The sequence below is a fragment of the Clarias gariepinus genome, chromosome 3 (assembly GCF_024256425.1).
Source record: "Clarias gariepinus isolate MV-2021 ecotype Netherlands chromosome 3, CGAR_prim_01v2, whole genome shotgun sequence".
NCBI lineage: Eukaryota > Metazoa > Chordata > Actinopteri > Siluriformes > Clariidae > Clarias > Clarias gariepinus.
In genome coordinates, this window is record NC_071102.1 from 27261052 (window position 1) to 27278630 (window position 17579).

The following is a 17579-nucleotide window of genomic DNA, read 5'->3' on the forward strand; positions in this document are numbered from 1 at the left end:
GGTAAGGTTGACTGCTGTGCTTGTGTTGTTTGACTGTTTAGTAAGTGATCAAATAAGCTGAATCTCCTACACACACCCATACACCTACATATGCACATCTCAAAATAAAGATCCATTACTGAAAGTGCTGGAATGTATCATGTGAAGCTCACTACTGGAGCGCCATGGTGTGTGTGTGTGTGCGTGTGTGTGTGTGTTTGTGTGTGTGTGAAAGAGAGAGAAAGAGAGAGAGAGAGAAAGAGAGAGAGAGACTATACCATAATGGAAGCTTGACTTTTACAAGTATATTTCACACACTTAGCCTATCCATTTAAATCTGACATGCACATACAGTAGTAAACATGAACATTATGTGTGTTGATAGGCTGTTGCTAATTTGAAAAATTATACAAACACTCATGTAACTGAAATATGGCTAAAATTAGGAATTTCTGCCTACTGTATAAGTTACTTCAATGTCTCAGCTTTAAGAAATAATAACCATGTAAATGAAATATGGTTATCATTTCTTAAAGGTGAGATATTGAAGTATCGTGTGTAAGCATGTGAAAAGATCCACCTGGCTAAGTAACAAGGTTAAGAAATGCAGTCATCCAAAACATGGTATTGGTGCTAAAAAGTGACTCACCTAGGTTAAAAAGTGAGTTTCCAGATAGGATCATATACAACCATTTTTTCATGATACTTACTGCTTCATATCTTCCAATCCATGCTTCGTTTTTTTTTTTTTTTTTTTTTTTTTTTGTAAATATGCATACACATTTATATTTTTCATCAGGAACACATTTGCTACTGTAAATACAATTTCTTGCTCTTTTTATGTAGTGTCCGTAACTTAAAAAAATTAAATGTAAATCTTTCAATGATATTAATTGTTATTCACATGAAACTTGGCCAATTTAGATTTTACATGACATAAACCTGAAATAGTGTAGGATTTTAAAATGTGAAATTGTTAAGATATTGCAACATGGTTACAGACACTACAGATTTTTTTGCTTTTTAAGCTTTTACCAAAAACCTGGAATACTTTAATTTAAGTAACAAATTTTTAATGTTTTTTTTACACCAATTTTGGTATCAATACTCTTGAAGAAATATGAATAATTTGCATCTTGAAATAATTATCGTTTGAAGCAGGACAGTAGAATGTTAAAAAATGGCCATTTTGGAGGCACATATTAAATAATCTCTCCAAAAAAAGCCGAAGTAAGCACCTTGAAATTTTTAGGGAAGTAAGATTGGTCACCTCCATGTTGCATAAACTTTAGAAGTAGTTTCTTTGGCACACACACTTTCTGTATTGTACAGTATGTAAACCAAAAAATATAAAATCAGCACTGATACTGTCATTGTCCTTAAAGATTTCTAAAACTGTCATAGCCAAGTGTAACTTCCTATACAATCCTTTCAGGAATCTTCTACAGTGAAGTCAGGGTTTGATCAAGTTAGTGAATATCTATGCATCCTATTGGAACTGACATACGTCTAATCAGTTGAGTTTACACTCAGATACACACTGTCAACTTGTCAGCGCTGCTCGTATCTCGCAGTCTATAAGATCTTTAAATTATTTTTTTCTCCTATGACTTTTGATATTATGTTTTTTACTTGTGCTTGTCATACCCAGCGAAAGGGAAATACATTTAATTTCAACCATATAGCAGAAAGCATCGGTTTTCCTATGTGAACAATTTTCCCAGGCCACCACAAACTGAAAAATCCTTTATGTCAGGCTACAGATATAACTGTTCAAAATGTGTTCTTTTTCTAAGATACTGCTCTTTACACATTAACATCACTGCAGATTCTGCTGTGCACATTACATCACTCAGTTTGAGAAATGCACAGTGAAGAACAGGTTATAATTCTCTCAACATTATTATCTCAGGTAGCTATTTTTAACACAGGTTACTGGTTAATGAACTACTAGGCACTGGCTGATGGCGGTGATTGAGAATGATGAAACCTGCATTGTAAGAAGGGGGGGGGGAGAGAGAGAGAGCGAAAGAGTGAGAGTGAGAGAGAGAACTTTATCTTGCTGTACAGTGCGTTGAAGTTTAATATGTAGTAATTACAGTAGTTTAAAAGCCTTGGGCTGATATGAAGCAATTTTGTAAGCAAATATAAAACATACATTCATACATATATATATATATATATATATATATATATATATATATATATATATACACACACACACACTCTAAAACCTGCTGGGTTACTATTGGACAGAAAACACGCTGGGTTTCTGTGGGATTTCGACCCAAGTGCTGGGTTTAACCATTTACCCCAGAATTCTGGGTTGTTTATCTGATCCAACCAGTGGGTTAAATTGACACTCTAGCTGGGTTAAATGTTAAAGTGCTGGGTTATTTTATGTGACCCAAAATTAACACTCTTGCTGGGTTGACGCATTCTATTTAAAAAAAAAACTTCCCATAATGTAAACAGAATAATAAAAATGTGAATAACACAATTTTGAGAAAAATATCGGACAAAATCATATAATCCCAAGGTGACTATTTGTTAAATATAAAATAAATGTAACATAAACACTCTAACATAAAACAATTTTAAAAAATGCCCCTGTAAATCTGATTTAAATAGCATTTTTTGCATTTAATACAATATTTAAACACTTTTATTTCTATATTGTAAAAGTTTTCAATACAAATCTTATAATGCCCACATGACATCAAACATTTCCCATCTAACATTTTAACTATTAGTTGTTTAACTATTACTATTTAATTTCCTTCAAAATGAAATTAAAAACAAAAACGATAAAACTAAAAATATTATTAATTAAATGTGGGGGGAAAAACTGTTGTCTTCAAAAATTTAACAGATGAGTACTTGTGTCCATTAATTCGATCTATAGTATACTGGAAAAAACTTGCAGGTGAGAAGACACTGCTTTGTGTAGTTAACATTAAAAAAAAAAAAAACCTTTAAAACAAAGAGTCTGTATCAATAGCATGATGGGAAAGGTCTGTCAGGTCTGCCACTATCACTTAGTGTTGCAATATAACTAACATTTACGGCAAGCACCAGGGTATGTATTTTATGCAAAATGTTTTTCTCTTGTCAGTACACAAAAATACATGTGCACATGAATTTAATGTATATTTCTGACGAATTTACTTTATTAATTAATTATTTTATAAAGTCACTATTAATTAATTTACACTATTTAACGTGTGAAGGATAACAGGATACGGCGCTCCATCTGGATTTAATAAGAAACATTCACTGAACTACCCACAGCTCCATATCAAAGTGCGATTTAAAAGGTGGAAAAGCGTATGAACATGGGAATGAGAAAATTGTGTGTACCACAACTACAACATTTTAAAATTTAGGTAAAAATTCATTATAACTTATCATAAATACTGCCAGCTTTAAAAGGCGTGCCCCTCGCTTTAGAAGTGAAAAACCCAGAAAGTCATGCCGTGTCTCAATTCCAGGAATGCAAAGAACAGATTTGACTTGAAAGTGCACACTTGAGGGTTTGAGGACACCGGGGATTTTGCACATGGAACAGGATGTTTCACACAGCCGCGATATATTATACCATAACTCTATTATACCAAAGATTGCCTTTTAGAAATACACAAAGTAAAATAAATCCGCTGTTTTAACCACTGTGAAGACATCACAGCAAGCGATAGTATTCAGAAGTTCTTTCCAAGGTGGGGCAGCGTTGGGTGCTACATAAGCGCAGGGCACCTGTATTACCAGCCTGGAGCTCAAATCTCCGAAATCGTTGGGGCAATTTTTTAAATAGACGCTATCTTTAATAAGCGATTGATGTTTTGAGCTGTACACACATACATTCTTGCTTAAATAACTCTTAAAACTACGCTTTGTGACAAAATAACAGTAATTTTTCAAACATTTTGCAGGCTGCCGTTTGGAGAAACCAGAGAATAAAGAATAAACCAGTTGTTGGGTCAAAACAACCCAACCAAATGTTTCCACTGTGACACCAGCCGATTGCATCTTTTGGAACTACTCACTCAGGCATCATTGGGGACAGCGTTATCCACTCCTTCCACTTCCATGAGCTCCCCTCTAAAAGAGCTCGGCCAATCAGCTCTAGGCCTCCGGCTGCGAGAGGTTACTGCATCACCAGGGAATCGAACTTGTGATCCCCGGATAATAGGGTGAGCACTTTGCCACTGCGCCACGCGGGAGCCATTCATAGGAACTTGAGTAGAATCCAATTTTTAATAAACCATACAGTAGGGTTAAATATGATGTTGGCCCACCCTTTAAAGCTACAGTGGTGTGAAAAACTATTTGCCCCCTTCCTGATTTCTTATTCTTTTGCATGTTTGTCACACAAAATGTTTCTGATCATCAAACACATTTAACTATTAGTCAAAGATAACACAAGTAAACACAAAATGCAGTTTTTAATTGATGGTTTTTATTATTTAGGGAGAAAAAAAAATCCAAACCTACATGGCCCTGTGTAAAAAAAGTAATTGCCCCCTGAACCTAATAACTGGTTGGGCCACCCTTAGCAGCAATAAATGCAATCAAGCGTTTGCGATAACTTGCAACGAGTCTTTTACAGCGCTCTGGAGGAATTTTGGCCCACTCATCTTTGCAGAATTGTTGTAATTCAGCTTTATTTGAGGGTTTTCTAGCATGAATCGCCTTTTTAAGGTCATGCCACAACATCTCAATAGGATTCAGGTCAGGACTTTGACTAGGCCACTCCAAAGTCTTCATTTTGTTTTTCTTCAGCCATTCAGAGGTGGATTTGCTGGTGTGTTTTGGGTCATTGTCCTGCTGCAGCACCCAAGATCGCTTCAGCTTGAGTTGACGAACAGATGGCCGGACATTCTCCTTCAGGATTTTTTGGAAGACAGTAGAATTCATGGTTCCATCTATCACAGCAAGCCTTCCAGGTCCTAAAGCAGCAAAACAACCCCAGACCATCACACTACCACCACCATATTTTACTGTTGGTATGATGTTCTTTTTCTGAAATGCTGTCTTACTTTTACGCCAGATGTAACGGGACACGCACCTTCCAAAAAGTTCAACTTTTGTCTCGTCGGTCCACAAGGTATTTTCCCAAAAGTCTTGGCAATCATTAAGATGTTTTTTAGCAAAATTGAGACGAGCCTTAATGTTCTTTTTGCTTAAGTGGTTTGCGCCTTGAAAATCTTCCATGCAGGCCGTTTTTGCCCAGTCTCTTTCTTATGGTGGAGTCATGAACACTGACCTTAATTGAGGCAAGTGAGGCCTGCAGTTCTTTAGATGTTGTCCTAGGGTCTTTTGTGGCCTCTCGGATGAGTTGTCTCTGCGCTTTGGGGTAATTTTGGTCGGCCGGCCACTCCTGGGAAGGTTCACCACTGTTCCATGTTTTTGCCATTTGTGGATAATGGCTCTCACTGTGGTTCGCTGGAGTCCCAAAGCTTTAGAAATGGCTTTATAACCTTTACCAGACTGATAGATCTTAATTACTTTTGTTCTAATTTGTTCCTGAATTTCTTTGGATCTTGGCATGATGTCTAGCTTTTGAGGTGCTTTTGGTCTACTTCTCTGTGTCAAGTAGCTCCTATTTAAGTGATCTATTGATTGAAACAGGTGTGGCAGTAATCAGGCCTGGGGGTGACTACAGAAATTGAACTCAGGTGTGATAAACCACAGTTAAGTTATTTTTTAACAAGGGGGGCAATCACTTTTTCACACAGGGCCATGTACAGTAGGTTTGGATTTTTTTTCTCCCTAAATAATAAAAACCATCATTTAAAAACTGCATTTTTTGTTCAATTATATTATCTCTGACTAATAGTTAAATGTGTTTGATGATCAGAAACATTTTGTGTGACAAACATGCAAAAGAATAAGAAATCAGGAAGGGGGCAAATAGTTTTTCACACCACTGTATAACAACTTCAACTCTTCCTTTTGGAACAGCTTTCCACAAAGTTCAGGAGTGTGTTCATGGGAATTTTTGCCCATTCTTCCAAGCGCATTCGTGAGGTCAGACACTGATCTTGGACTAGAAGGCCTGGCTTGCAGTCTCCACTTTAATTCATCCCAAAGGTATTCCCAGAAGAGTTGAAGCTGGTATAGCTATTGATTTGGTTATAATTAACAATTTCAATTGGATCAATATGTGAGAAATGTAGTCTGTCATTCATGCTGAAAACTGATTGGGCATCTGGGCATCTTGATAGAACACGTACATTCAGGTTCCTGAAGACCGCCGGTTCTGGCCTATCTTCTGCCCACTCTCTCTTAGAAAAGGTTAATAGAGACATCTCTCTCTGGGAAAATCCATCACATGACCAGATTTTGACATTTTCTACTCTTATATATAGTTGTGACAGCTTCAGGAAGAGAACTGCATTTAAAGATTCTAATCTGACTTCACTCACCAACCAAGTTGCCACACTCATCTTTAGTTATAACCCAATCTACTTTTAAAATAACAAAAAAAATTTTTGGGGGCTGAATTAATGTTAAAATAATTCCTTTTTTTTTTTTACCTTGAGCAAAATCCACATTAGCCTCTGTCCCCATCTTTAAGCAGGAACTTCATTGTCAGCTCTTCAGTAAATTGATCTCTAGCCATGTAAACACTGGTGGGGAAATATTCTGATTCATTTGAGTCAATTCTGTTCTCACTCACTCATCTTCTACGTATAACGCTTTATGTATTCAGGGTCGCAGGGACCTAGAGCCTATCCCAGGAGGCTTAGGGCACGTCGCAGGACACACACACATACACACACTCACACACCCATTCACACACTACGGGCAATTTGGGAACGCCAATTAACCTATCCTACATGTCTTTGGACTGTGGGAGGAAACCAGAGTACCCGGAGGAAACCCACCAAGCATGGGGAGAACATGCAAACTCCATGCACACAGAGAAGGGAATCAAACCCGGACCCTGGAGGTGCAAGGCAACAGTGCTAACCACTACACCACCGTGCCGCCCAATTCTGTTCTGCTGGCTTAATTTCAGTCTTTTTAGGTTATCTAAACATTCCAAAAAAAAATAGTCTGCTGTGAATTCTTAATCCTTTGGACTACTGCCCGGACGTTGTTGGTTCAAATCCCACTGCTGGGCCCTTGAGAAAGGGACTTTAACTGCTTAGTTGAATAAATAGGGTAAAAATAAAATGTCACTTTAGAAAAGAGTGTATGTCAAATATAATAAATTTTAAAGTAAATAGAATGAACTGCTATAGTCAGGACCACAGTTTACCATTTTGGTCTGTTTTCCAAAAATCAGCTGTAGCAATATTAAACAGGGTTTTCCCTCACCCCCACACACTCCCACATTGGTGTCACAGAGCGGAAAAATAATAATAATAATAATTTTCCACTCTGATATGTTGCATGAGTGATTGTTGCTGCTGAGTGGCTGTCCATCTCGCTCTACTGCACAGCTGAGGGCAGCACGGTGGCACTAGCATAATGTGCTAATCACGCCGCCATAGCTTTCCTTTGGCAGGTTGATAGGACCTTGTCTGTTTATGTCCTGCACTGCAACTATATCGTGACAACCAAGATAACGGGATTATTCATTTCAGCTACTCTCGTGGAGACTTATTATTCCTGCACGCTCAATAGACCTGGTTTAAACAGTCTGCTCTCCAGACATTTTTACGTTTGGAATAGTTTCAAAATAGGGCCATAGTCTAGAGAGTGAGGGCAAATTTTAATACATTTTTAATGGCATGGGAGTTAATTATGTCCAGTCATTACTTTAGACATGAAGAAATAAAACTTATACATAGTTGCTGGCTATGATGTATTATGTGGCTGTGATGTAAATTCTGCTAAGGGGATTAGCCATAGCGGAGTAATTATTAAGTCACTCCACTAAAAATAAAACAGCAATCTTTTTTGAAAAATGCAGAATGAGAGAGGTTAGTAATGTCTTACTGCAATGTAAAAGAGTCTGTAATAAACCACTCTTATCCATAAATAATGTCTCTTGTTCAAAGATGGAACTAAATGATTTTTTCAAATACTATAAACGCAGTAGAAATCTGTACAAAGTCAAATAAGCTTGCACAACTAAAAACAAAGTCATGGAAATGTATCAATAAGTGATGTATTGGAATGGCATACTGTATTAACAGTTATGATAATGCTAACCACTGCCTTAAGCTTGACATTTTTAGGCAAAAAAAAAAATACAGTGGAACCTTGGATTGTGAGTAATGTGGTTTGCAAGATGAGCAAAGATTTTTAATAAAACTTAAATTGAAAAATGAACAAGTCTTGGTTTATAAGTACCGAGTATGGTATATCACGCATGCGCTTCTTGTTTTGACGCAGAGCGTCAAGTGATCACAATTGAGCCAATGTTTTTTCTCTCTCTTGCACTGCTGAATTGTGGGTAATTGTCTCCTCTGCTGGGTCTTAGTGCGCTCTCTTTACTCTTACTGGTATAATCAACATCCGTGCACGCGTGTACTGTTTACTACAACACTAACGATGTGTGTGAGTAATACATTTTATTTTGTGTTTGTATGGGTGTGTGTACTTTGCTTGGAAATTCGCTTTGATTTACAAGTGTTTTGAAATATGGAAGAAATTATGTTCGTAATTCAAGGTTTCACTGTATTGGAATTATAACATGAAATCAAACAATCTGTTAATTTTTTTATAATAATGATGAAAAATATTTAGATTTTTTCCAACTTTAGAGATTGTATACTTTTAAACATTAAACTGGATGCTTTCTCGTTGACTTTTTGATACTGCATTTTGCCCATTGACTTGACTATACTCTACATCCCCCTGTCTCTTTTCTGAACTGCTTTTGTCCATTTTTTTGTGTGAATAAATATTTTAAATAAATCAACCCATACCCAACCCATTTTAAATAAATTACCATTACTTAGAGGCAAATATGTTAATATTTATATCACCCCAAAAGAAAAATTAAATTAATGTAACCATAATCTTACTTCTCAAATATGAAAATTGAATAATATTGAGTTATGTACAGTATATGCCTATACACTGCTAAAAAATCTTGAGCAAGGATGATAGAGAACAAGACTTGTAAAGCTGAACTCTGAAGACTACTGAGATTTTACCAATATACGTTTTTTCAATCAAGAGTCATGCAGAAATTTGCTACTTCATCTACATCCATTAATATAACTTAATACACTGATCCACTATAAAATTAACACAACACATTAAGGAAGTAACATTCATTATTAATTATTGTCATCTATAACGCTTTATCCTCTATACAGAGTCGCAGGCGTCCTGGAGCCTATCCCAGGAGACTTACAGCACCCTGGTCCAGGGTGCCAATCCATCGCAGGGCACACACACACTTATTCACACTACAGGGAACTTGGGAACCTAAATCTGCATTTAGGTTCTTTGGGCTGTGGAAGGAAACCCGCCAGTCCGCCCGCTTATCAATTATAATTATATACCAACTGCTGTCAAGATTTTGGGCACCAAGGTGTTTCCACTCACAATATCAAAGCTTGTAAGGATGTTGTGGCTGACCAGCATTAAATTAATTTGATTAAAGATATATGATCATGCAGTGGGTTTTGTTGCAGCCTTACAGCCCTGGGGTCCTGGGTTTGATTCTGAGTTTGGGTGACTGCATCGAGTTTGCTTTTATTCCAGAGCTTTGAATATACATGATCAAATTATGTTGGCTGTGTACAAAAACAAACTGCATCAATGCAAATCAATTCATTCACTTGGAACCAATGCCTGCATTTGACCAAAAGGAGTACAAAGGCTACATTAAAAAGCTACACTTTTTGATGTAGAACTGCATGCTCCAAACAACAAAGTACTCAATGAATAATGAATGAGTCAGGTTACTTGTTAATTTACAAACAAGTTAACATACTGCTTTAGTTATAAAAGGATATGGGAAACACTCATTAATTAAAAAACATTCTTACAAACAGGATAATGAATTAACATAATTGATCTTTTTTTTTTATTTATTATTATGATGAACTCAGATCTTTAGACTAACCTCTGAGAATCTCTGGACATCTTGAGTCAAAGTGCCCACTCTGCTCCAGTTGTAGTAGTTAAGGAACTTCACAACAGCTGGATTGACTGCATTGTCTGAAGGAACTGTCCTGAAAAAGTTCGGGTACTTCTTCTTGTCTGCCAGGACTGGTGTTGTTGCGGCAAAAGAAAGCTGTGGATATGAAGAGAGTGGAAATATTGTTTTAGTAGATGGCACAAAACACCCAATCACTACAACAACAAAAAAAATGAATACAGAAATCCAGCAAGTCCTTTTATTTTGATGTGCGATCAAGGTAAAGAGTTTTGTGGATTCCATGACATCACCGAGTGATAAGGAGATCTGAAGCTTACAGTATATCCAAATTGGTAAACTCTGTGCTGGCCTTTTTGTGCTGGATAAGTGTGATGAGCCAGGTCAAATTCTCTGTGTCAGGACTATGGGAGTCCAAAGTACAGGTGTGAACAAATCAACACAGTCACACATCTCTATAAAAAGACAGCACTGACAACTTCACAGGGTGCCTATGGTGACGGGAACCGTGAAAATTTGCACCACTGACAGTCAACCTCAGCTGACTGGTTTCTATGTGTGTGTGTGTGTGTGTGTGTGTGTGTGTGTGTGAATATATAATGATGTCAATGATGTCACGAGGAGCTTATTGAAAATTAATAAAGTGCTTGCTTTCTTACCATTACTTTACATTCTTTTGTAAAGATTAAGTTCTGTGTTTTTCTCCTTATGAAGTCTGTTGATTTATTATTCTATGCATCTATTCATCCACATTTCGGCGACACCCTAATCCAGAGCAACTTACATTTAAGTTTTTTATCTCGATATACATCTAAGTAGTTGAGGGTTAAGGGCTCTACTCATGGGCCCAACAGAGGTTGTGGGATTTTTTAAACCGTAGGCAGAAGCCTTAACCACTGAACTACCTTTGACCCTCTTGGAACCTCTGTAGTCCAACAGAGTCACCATTGGCACCCATTTTGTAAGACTGTGGTAGCACCTACGGTCGATATTCACGCACTACGGGGAATTTGAGAACACCACTTAGCCTAATCTGCATGTTTTTGGACTGTGGGAGGAAACCGGAGTGCCTGGAGGAAACCCACCAAGCACAGGGAGAAACAGCATACCCTATGCACATAGACCCAACCCGGAAATCAAACCCAGAACCTGGAGGTGCAAAGCGACTGTGCTAACCCACCATGGCGCTATAATATTCCATATTTATGCATTCGTCAAGGCTGTAGGCAAGCTTTGAAATGAGAACATAATCTGATACGGAGTGTATAGAGCACTTATATATATATATATACATATTTTTCCAATTTGGGTGCACGTACAGTATATGTGTCAATTCTTTTCATGTTAATTGTTTCATGAATGGTGGGCATTGATGTAAGTCAAACATACTATTTATAACAGACCTTGCTCAGTATACTGTATAAACATGGTACTCAGACTACAGTAAAATAAAGCCTGAAGGTTGCTAGTCCTTTAGTGATGAACATATAAACCTTCTTAGAGTCTAACTTTTAAAAAAAATACAGTATTTAAATGGTAAAGGTTCTAGCTTACACTTATCATCTGGTTGTGTGCACACCTAATTAGATTTGTAATAATGTAACATTTTCAGACATTCAGAAGTTTGAAATGCATATTATCATGACCAAAAGTATTAAGGATCATATGCCATGTATAGTCATGACCGAGTAATCTGATTGAACGAGAGGCTTTTTTTTTTTAATGAGTGGTGATAATGGACGGCAACATCACTCCATCACTGTGTATCGCTCCACATTTCATGTTTTCTACAGTCTCATTTAAATCTGACTGGTTATAATCTATAATGGCCATTTTTGCTAAAGAACATCTTCAGTATGCATTTGTTCTGGCAAAATCTATTTACATTTTTTGAAGCAGTGGCTCAATCAGACTGTTTTGCCCTCCAAGTTACCACCCTCCATCAGCACCTTCATACAATTGTATGACTTTCACAAGGTCCGGGCGATTATATCTGTGTCTCCTAATAGCAATGGCTCAGATAACTGTCACTTGTTCTCAAACTCTTATTCCATCTAAATTTGAGTCCCTACTTCTTAGCTTTATCAATGATTTTAATAACTCTGTAACATCACCATTGATAGTAAAGGCCAAACAACAAATGCAACTGCAATCATTTCTTCTGATATACAGTACTCTTGCAAAAATGAAGTAGAACTGCATTTGCGTGCAAATGTAAGACAGGATGTTGCACCATCAGTGGGCTGTGACTTCTTTTCTTTCCAACTGCACAGTGACTAAGCTACCGAGTACCTTGCAGTGAACAAGCACGAGCTACCATCACTGCTACCATGCGAGCCTGAGATTTAATCACCTGTCAGCCTCCAGTGGGAAAACAACCCGACCTTACCGGGGAAGTAGTTTTTCACAAGGACAAGACTAAGAAAAGGATTGAGAAATGGGATGGAAACACTGATGGAAAATTAGGCAGTGCAAATAACATATGTTTTTGACTTGTCTATTTATCATCCGAACAATTAGGCATGACAGGACAGCTATTCGTGACTCCGTGACTATCTAAAATAAATGCTCCTCAACAACGCAACCAGCAGCTTGAAAACAACTTAAAAGTACAGCAATGCTAATGCCTTAAACCCATTAGAGCAGAAGCAATTCAATAGATTAGCCTTACTGTCTTTTACTTTTTTCTCTCTGGCTCATAACATACTGTATAACAAACTACAGATCCGAGTCCAACCCTTAATTAGGCAAATGGTTCTACAACTGCGATTCAACACTAAATTTATTCTACAGATTAAGGTCATATACATGGAAACATTCACACACTTCGGGCAATTTGGCCCAATCTGCATGTCTTTGGACTGTGGGAGGAAACCAGAGAACTTGGAGAAAACCCCTCAAAGAACAGGGTAGACCTGCAAACACCATGCACACAGACTCAACACGGGAATTAAACCCAAAACCTGGAGGTGCAAGACGACAGTGCTAACCAAAAGCAAAGATGCAACCAGAAATGCATTTTTTTTTTAAAGAAGCTTAATGTAATTAGTTAACAGATCTGGCAATTCTGGCAGATCCCTTGTGCAACTGGGGTGGTTCTGGTGCCTCAAGGAATGGCTCTGCAGGGCTTCTTGTCCTTTTGCTGCTATTGTGTTTTAGGGTGGGACCTTCGGTGAATAGATTTGTTTGTCTGGCGCATCCAATGGGTGCTTGTTCGGATTGGCATCTGAGGAATTTCAAGGTCAGGTTGTTGGCCTTGGGCTCGTTACCTGCTGAGCCCCATATGTACAGTATGTGGTGGGCTGTGGTGAACTACAGTACTGTAGGTGCTCTGGTGCCTTTCTGTCATGGCTGGCTTTTCGACAGTACAAATATAAAAATGTTCATAGACCACAAGGACATAGAATTACAGTTACATTAATTGGCATACTGTATCATTCATATTAATGCTGTGCATACAGTTTACATGTGATGAAATGAGGGTCTTTATTTAACATTATATTTTTGTACCCTTCTTTATTTACTGTAATGTAGCTTGAATGCCCTCTTTAGTTGCATGCTTTTTTTATGGTAATGTGATTCTGTTGTTTGTGAGTCCATTATTTGCACAGGGGTTTTAAAACCACAATCTGTCCCTAATGCAGAGAACAAGTCCTAGTAGGTGCTCACATGCACAGTTTGTGTGATGAGCGACAGCATTAGGAAACTGAAAGTTAATGTCAGAAGCATTACAATCCCATTTTGCAGCAGTATCACGTTTAATGCTATGAGGCATCATGTGCCGTGCATACATCTGGCACTGACTGTCAAAACCTATTTGGATGCCTGTCCAATACCTTAAATTCGGAGAATGTGGAGATGGCCAGAAGACTATCACCTTCAGGTTTTTATAGATAAATGAATATGCAAGTGAGACTGAATAATAACATCTGTGTTGACCTAAGGATAAAAAAAAGGAGCTACACTAACTCCAGGTTACTGGCTTGGTAACACGGAAGAAGACCTGTTTAGCAGTAGTCTGGGATGCAGAAAATTAAAGACCTTGTTAGGAAGATTCTCATTATTCAGTGTCACGCAGAAGAAGATGGGTTCCTTTTTGAGGTAAGATATCCTCCTCGTGTTGTCTCAGAAGATTAGCCTTACTACGGTCATCCCTAGCTTGTTTATTAGAAATCTAAATCTACAGTATATATGTATTATTTTAAGGCTCCCGTGTGAAACTGTTAATTATTAAAATTGCAAAATAAAAATGTTTTAAATTGCATTGCTTTGCGATTTAATAACATATTGTACTGTAGCAAAGTACCCAGTCTGAGGGATAACAGCAGTGTATACAGTAGAATAGAATTCACTGTATGCAATCAAAATTTTTTTTAAACTGAAAAAAAAAATAAAAAACAGAGGATGTTGAGGAGGTGTATTATTCAATATTAAATGATATGCAGAAATAAAAAAAATAAGTGGTAGACCCAGTGGAAGACCAAGTGTGCATGCTGGGACAGTGAAAATCAGGCGCTCGTTTTCACAAAAAAAGTAACCAGACAAACAGACTTTGTAGTGTGTTTAACTCAGTACCAGCTCCTGGTAGATACTGAGGCTACTGGTTTTACCCTATTCAAATATGGCTTGATGGAGTTTTTTCTATCAAGATTAAGCCAAAGACAATAATGCTTATGAACCCATAGTGTATCAAAACCCATAAGTATGAAGGGCACTGGAAGTGTTTAAGGCATTGGACTAATGATCAGAAGGTCAGCACCACCAAAATGCCACTGTTGAGCCCTTGAGCAAGACCCTTAACCCTTGACTGCTAATGCGTATAATGAGAGAAAATGTATCTAGACAAGGGCATCTACTTAATGCCATAAATGTCCATGTCAGCATGGATCTGGAGTATGGTACAGTAAATGCCTCTCTAATCTCTGATCAACAGAACTATTTGCTGTGTGGGACAACTGATTGTACACCCTACATAGTGTTTCAGCTTTCCATTTTACACTATTTAGGAATAAACCCAGAAACGTTAACGCAGCTGATATTCTGAACCTTGTGCGAAAGACTGAATTACAGCCGTGCCAATATCCAGCACAACAGCACTCCCTTTCACGTGATATTGCTCAATTATTATTAATGTTCTAACAATATTTAGTTTTCATATAAGTTTTATATAAATATAGTAACGCAGATTACTCACACAATAAGCCTTAAACTATCCATCATATTTGTGATCTCATAGTCATGTCATGAATACCATTCACTTTTTATTTCAGACCAACATGAGTACACAATTAACACTTATACTGTAGGTACTGTATACACAATCCTTCAAGACAGCAGGATATCTATGACTTGCACTTCGCTAAAGTTATATTTAATGTTTGTTCAGGAAAAAAATTAAGTTTGATTAGGTCCACAAATCTCGATTGCGTACTATTGTGCATGTTCTCTGACAGCCAGGGAAGTTGTGAATAGCGACACATTTTGAGTTCTGTTAAACTGTGTGAATAGCAACACATTTTGCATTCTGTTAAAAAGTGCGATAAAGCATTGAGAGAAATAATAATGTTTAGACAAGGAACGAGAGACAGTTTAGTCACACGACACTGTTGGTGGTTATTTGTACTAGAAAGTTGATGATGAAAAGGCAGGGACAGAGTGCAGCTTCAGCAGAAACAGCGGTGATAACGTCAGCATTTTGTTTAATGGAGACAGGTGTAAATGTAGACAAGGTGCAAATGAATATACAGCCACAAATAAATCTTACATAGTCAGTTTAACCTTTTTGTCAACCAAGAATCAACAAACTCAGAACTTTTTTAGTTATGCGCTGTTTTATGTTACTCCAACGGGTCACGGTACAACATACCAGAGGCAAAATTTTCAAATGTGGCTCTAAATCCAAATAACTATTTATTTCACCCACAACATTATGATGGTCCATAATGACAAAGCTGAGATGCTCTTTAACTGATGTATGAAATTCAGCATGTTTAATCATTTACACATTTCCAAATCTTCCATCCATCCATCCATCCATCCATCCAGGAACCTCTGTAGTCCAACCAGGGACCATGTACGCCAATGGTGACCATTGCATTTATTCACATTTGTAGGACTGTGGTAGGACCTCCCGTCAACATTTACATGCACATTCACATTCCGACACTACGGTCATTTTGGGAGCGCCAATAAGTCTCATCTGCATGTCTTTGGAGTGTGGGAGAAAACCGGAAAACCCGGAGAAAACCCCCCAAGCACAGGGAAAACATGCAAACTCTATGCAGACAAACCCGGGGCAGTAATTGAACTTATGACCAAGAGGTGCTAACCACTAAGCCACTGTGCTGCCTTTCAAATCTTTTAACCACCTGTAATAAAGAAAAAAGCATGTGCAAACTTATTTGAACAAAAGGTTTAGATCCAAGCTACAGTGTATGGCTATTCAGTGGTTATTTACAAAAGATCAGTCAACACTTCATGAGTGTTGTAGAGTGATGAAGAGTATCATCAAGAGGACCACATTGTCTTTGCTCAGTGAGATGCTACTAACTAGGGTGGAATAATTAATATGTGAAGTTTGTAGGTTCCAAATACAGAGGTATAGCTGTTTCACTTAAGTCTTAATAGCCATTAATCTACTGGATTTGATTTTAGCTATAGTTTGGCAGCTCACTTTAATAAATGTGATTTAATGCTTTGTTGAATAACATGGGATTAATAATTAATGATATATCCTAATACCTTGTACATGTACAGACGTTAGGTTCTGTATCTATTTTGTTTGACAGGATAACCTGATTTTACAAAAAAAAAAAAAAAAACGTGCTGCATGTAATCTTATAGCCTTAATAAAGCACTATGATTCAATCTTTTAGCTCTATTATTCTCATTTCCTTTACATTTGTGACTATGGTAATGTTACTGACAATAATATGCCTTTATGTGAGTATGCTGATCTCACATCAACGCATGGCGTTTATTCAGTAGGACCGTGCCTAAACTTTAAAAGTCAAGTACTTCTTGTACAGAATAATTAAAAACCTGTACAAGCCGCATGTACAAAGAATCTGTATAACCACATGGAGAACCACGGAGACATAACTGGGACTTGAACGGTCTAAAAAATTCTAATTAATTCTTTCATATTCATACACATTTTTTATGTGTTAAAGCTGGATTTTCTTGACTGACAATGTTTCGAAGCTGACTTTCAGAGAACATGCTCAACAGTTGTGATGGCTTTGCCTCTTGGGACTGTTATGTGATTTTGCTGGAGAGCACGTATTTCTTTAAATCAGTCACCCTGATCCGTGTCCTTTCTGCCTCTACAATAATGGCCCGTGGCTGTTTGAGGCTCATCCTGTTTTTCAAGCCAAAGTTTATAGCATGCAGTCAAAAGCAAAGGCAAGTCAAGAAAAGGTCACACACAATTAGGCTTCCTTCCTTTCTGCAGATATTGTGTCAGCAGGAGATCGACTTTACCCACAGACATCCAGCCCAGAATGTCTTATTTAAAAGGGTATCATCTTCACTA

At 37.5% G+C, this 17579-nt stretch overlaps 1 protein-coding gene across 1 annotated transcript in view; it reads right to left on the reverse strand.

Moving 5' to 3' along the window:
- gabbr2 (gamma-aminobutyric acid (GABA) B receptor, 2) overlaps positions 1-17579 on the reverse strand; it is a 204344-nt gene that overhangs the window by 85385 nt on the left and 101380 nt on the right. Inside the window, exon 3 of the mRNA XM_053492912.1 lies at positions 10013-10183. Within this exon, the coding sequence (XP_053348887.1) occupies positions 10013-10183 (171 nt within the window). The remainder of the gene's footprint in view (positions 1-10012; positions 10184-17579) is intronic.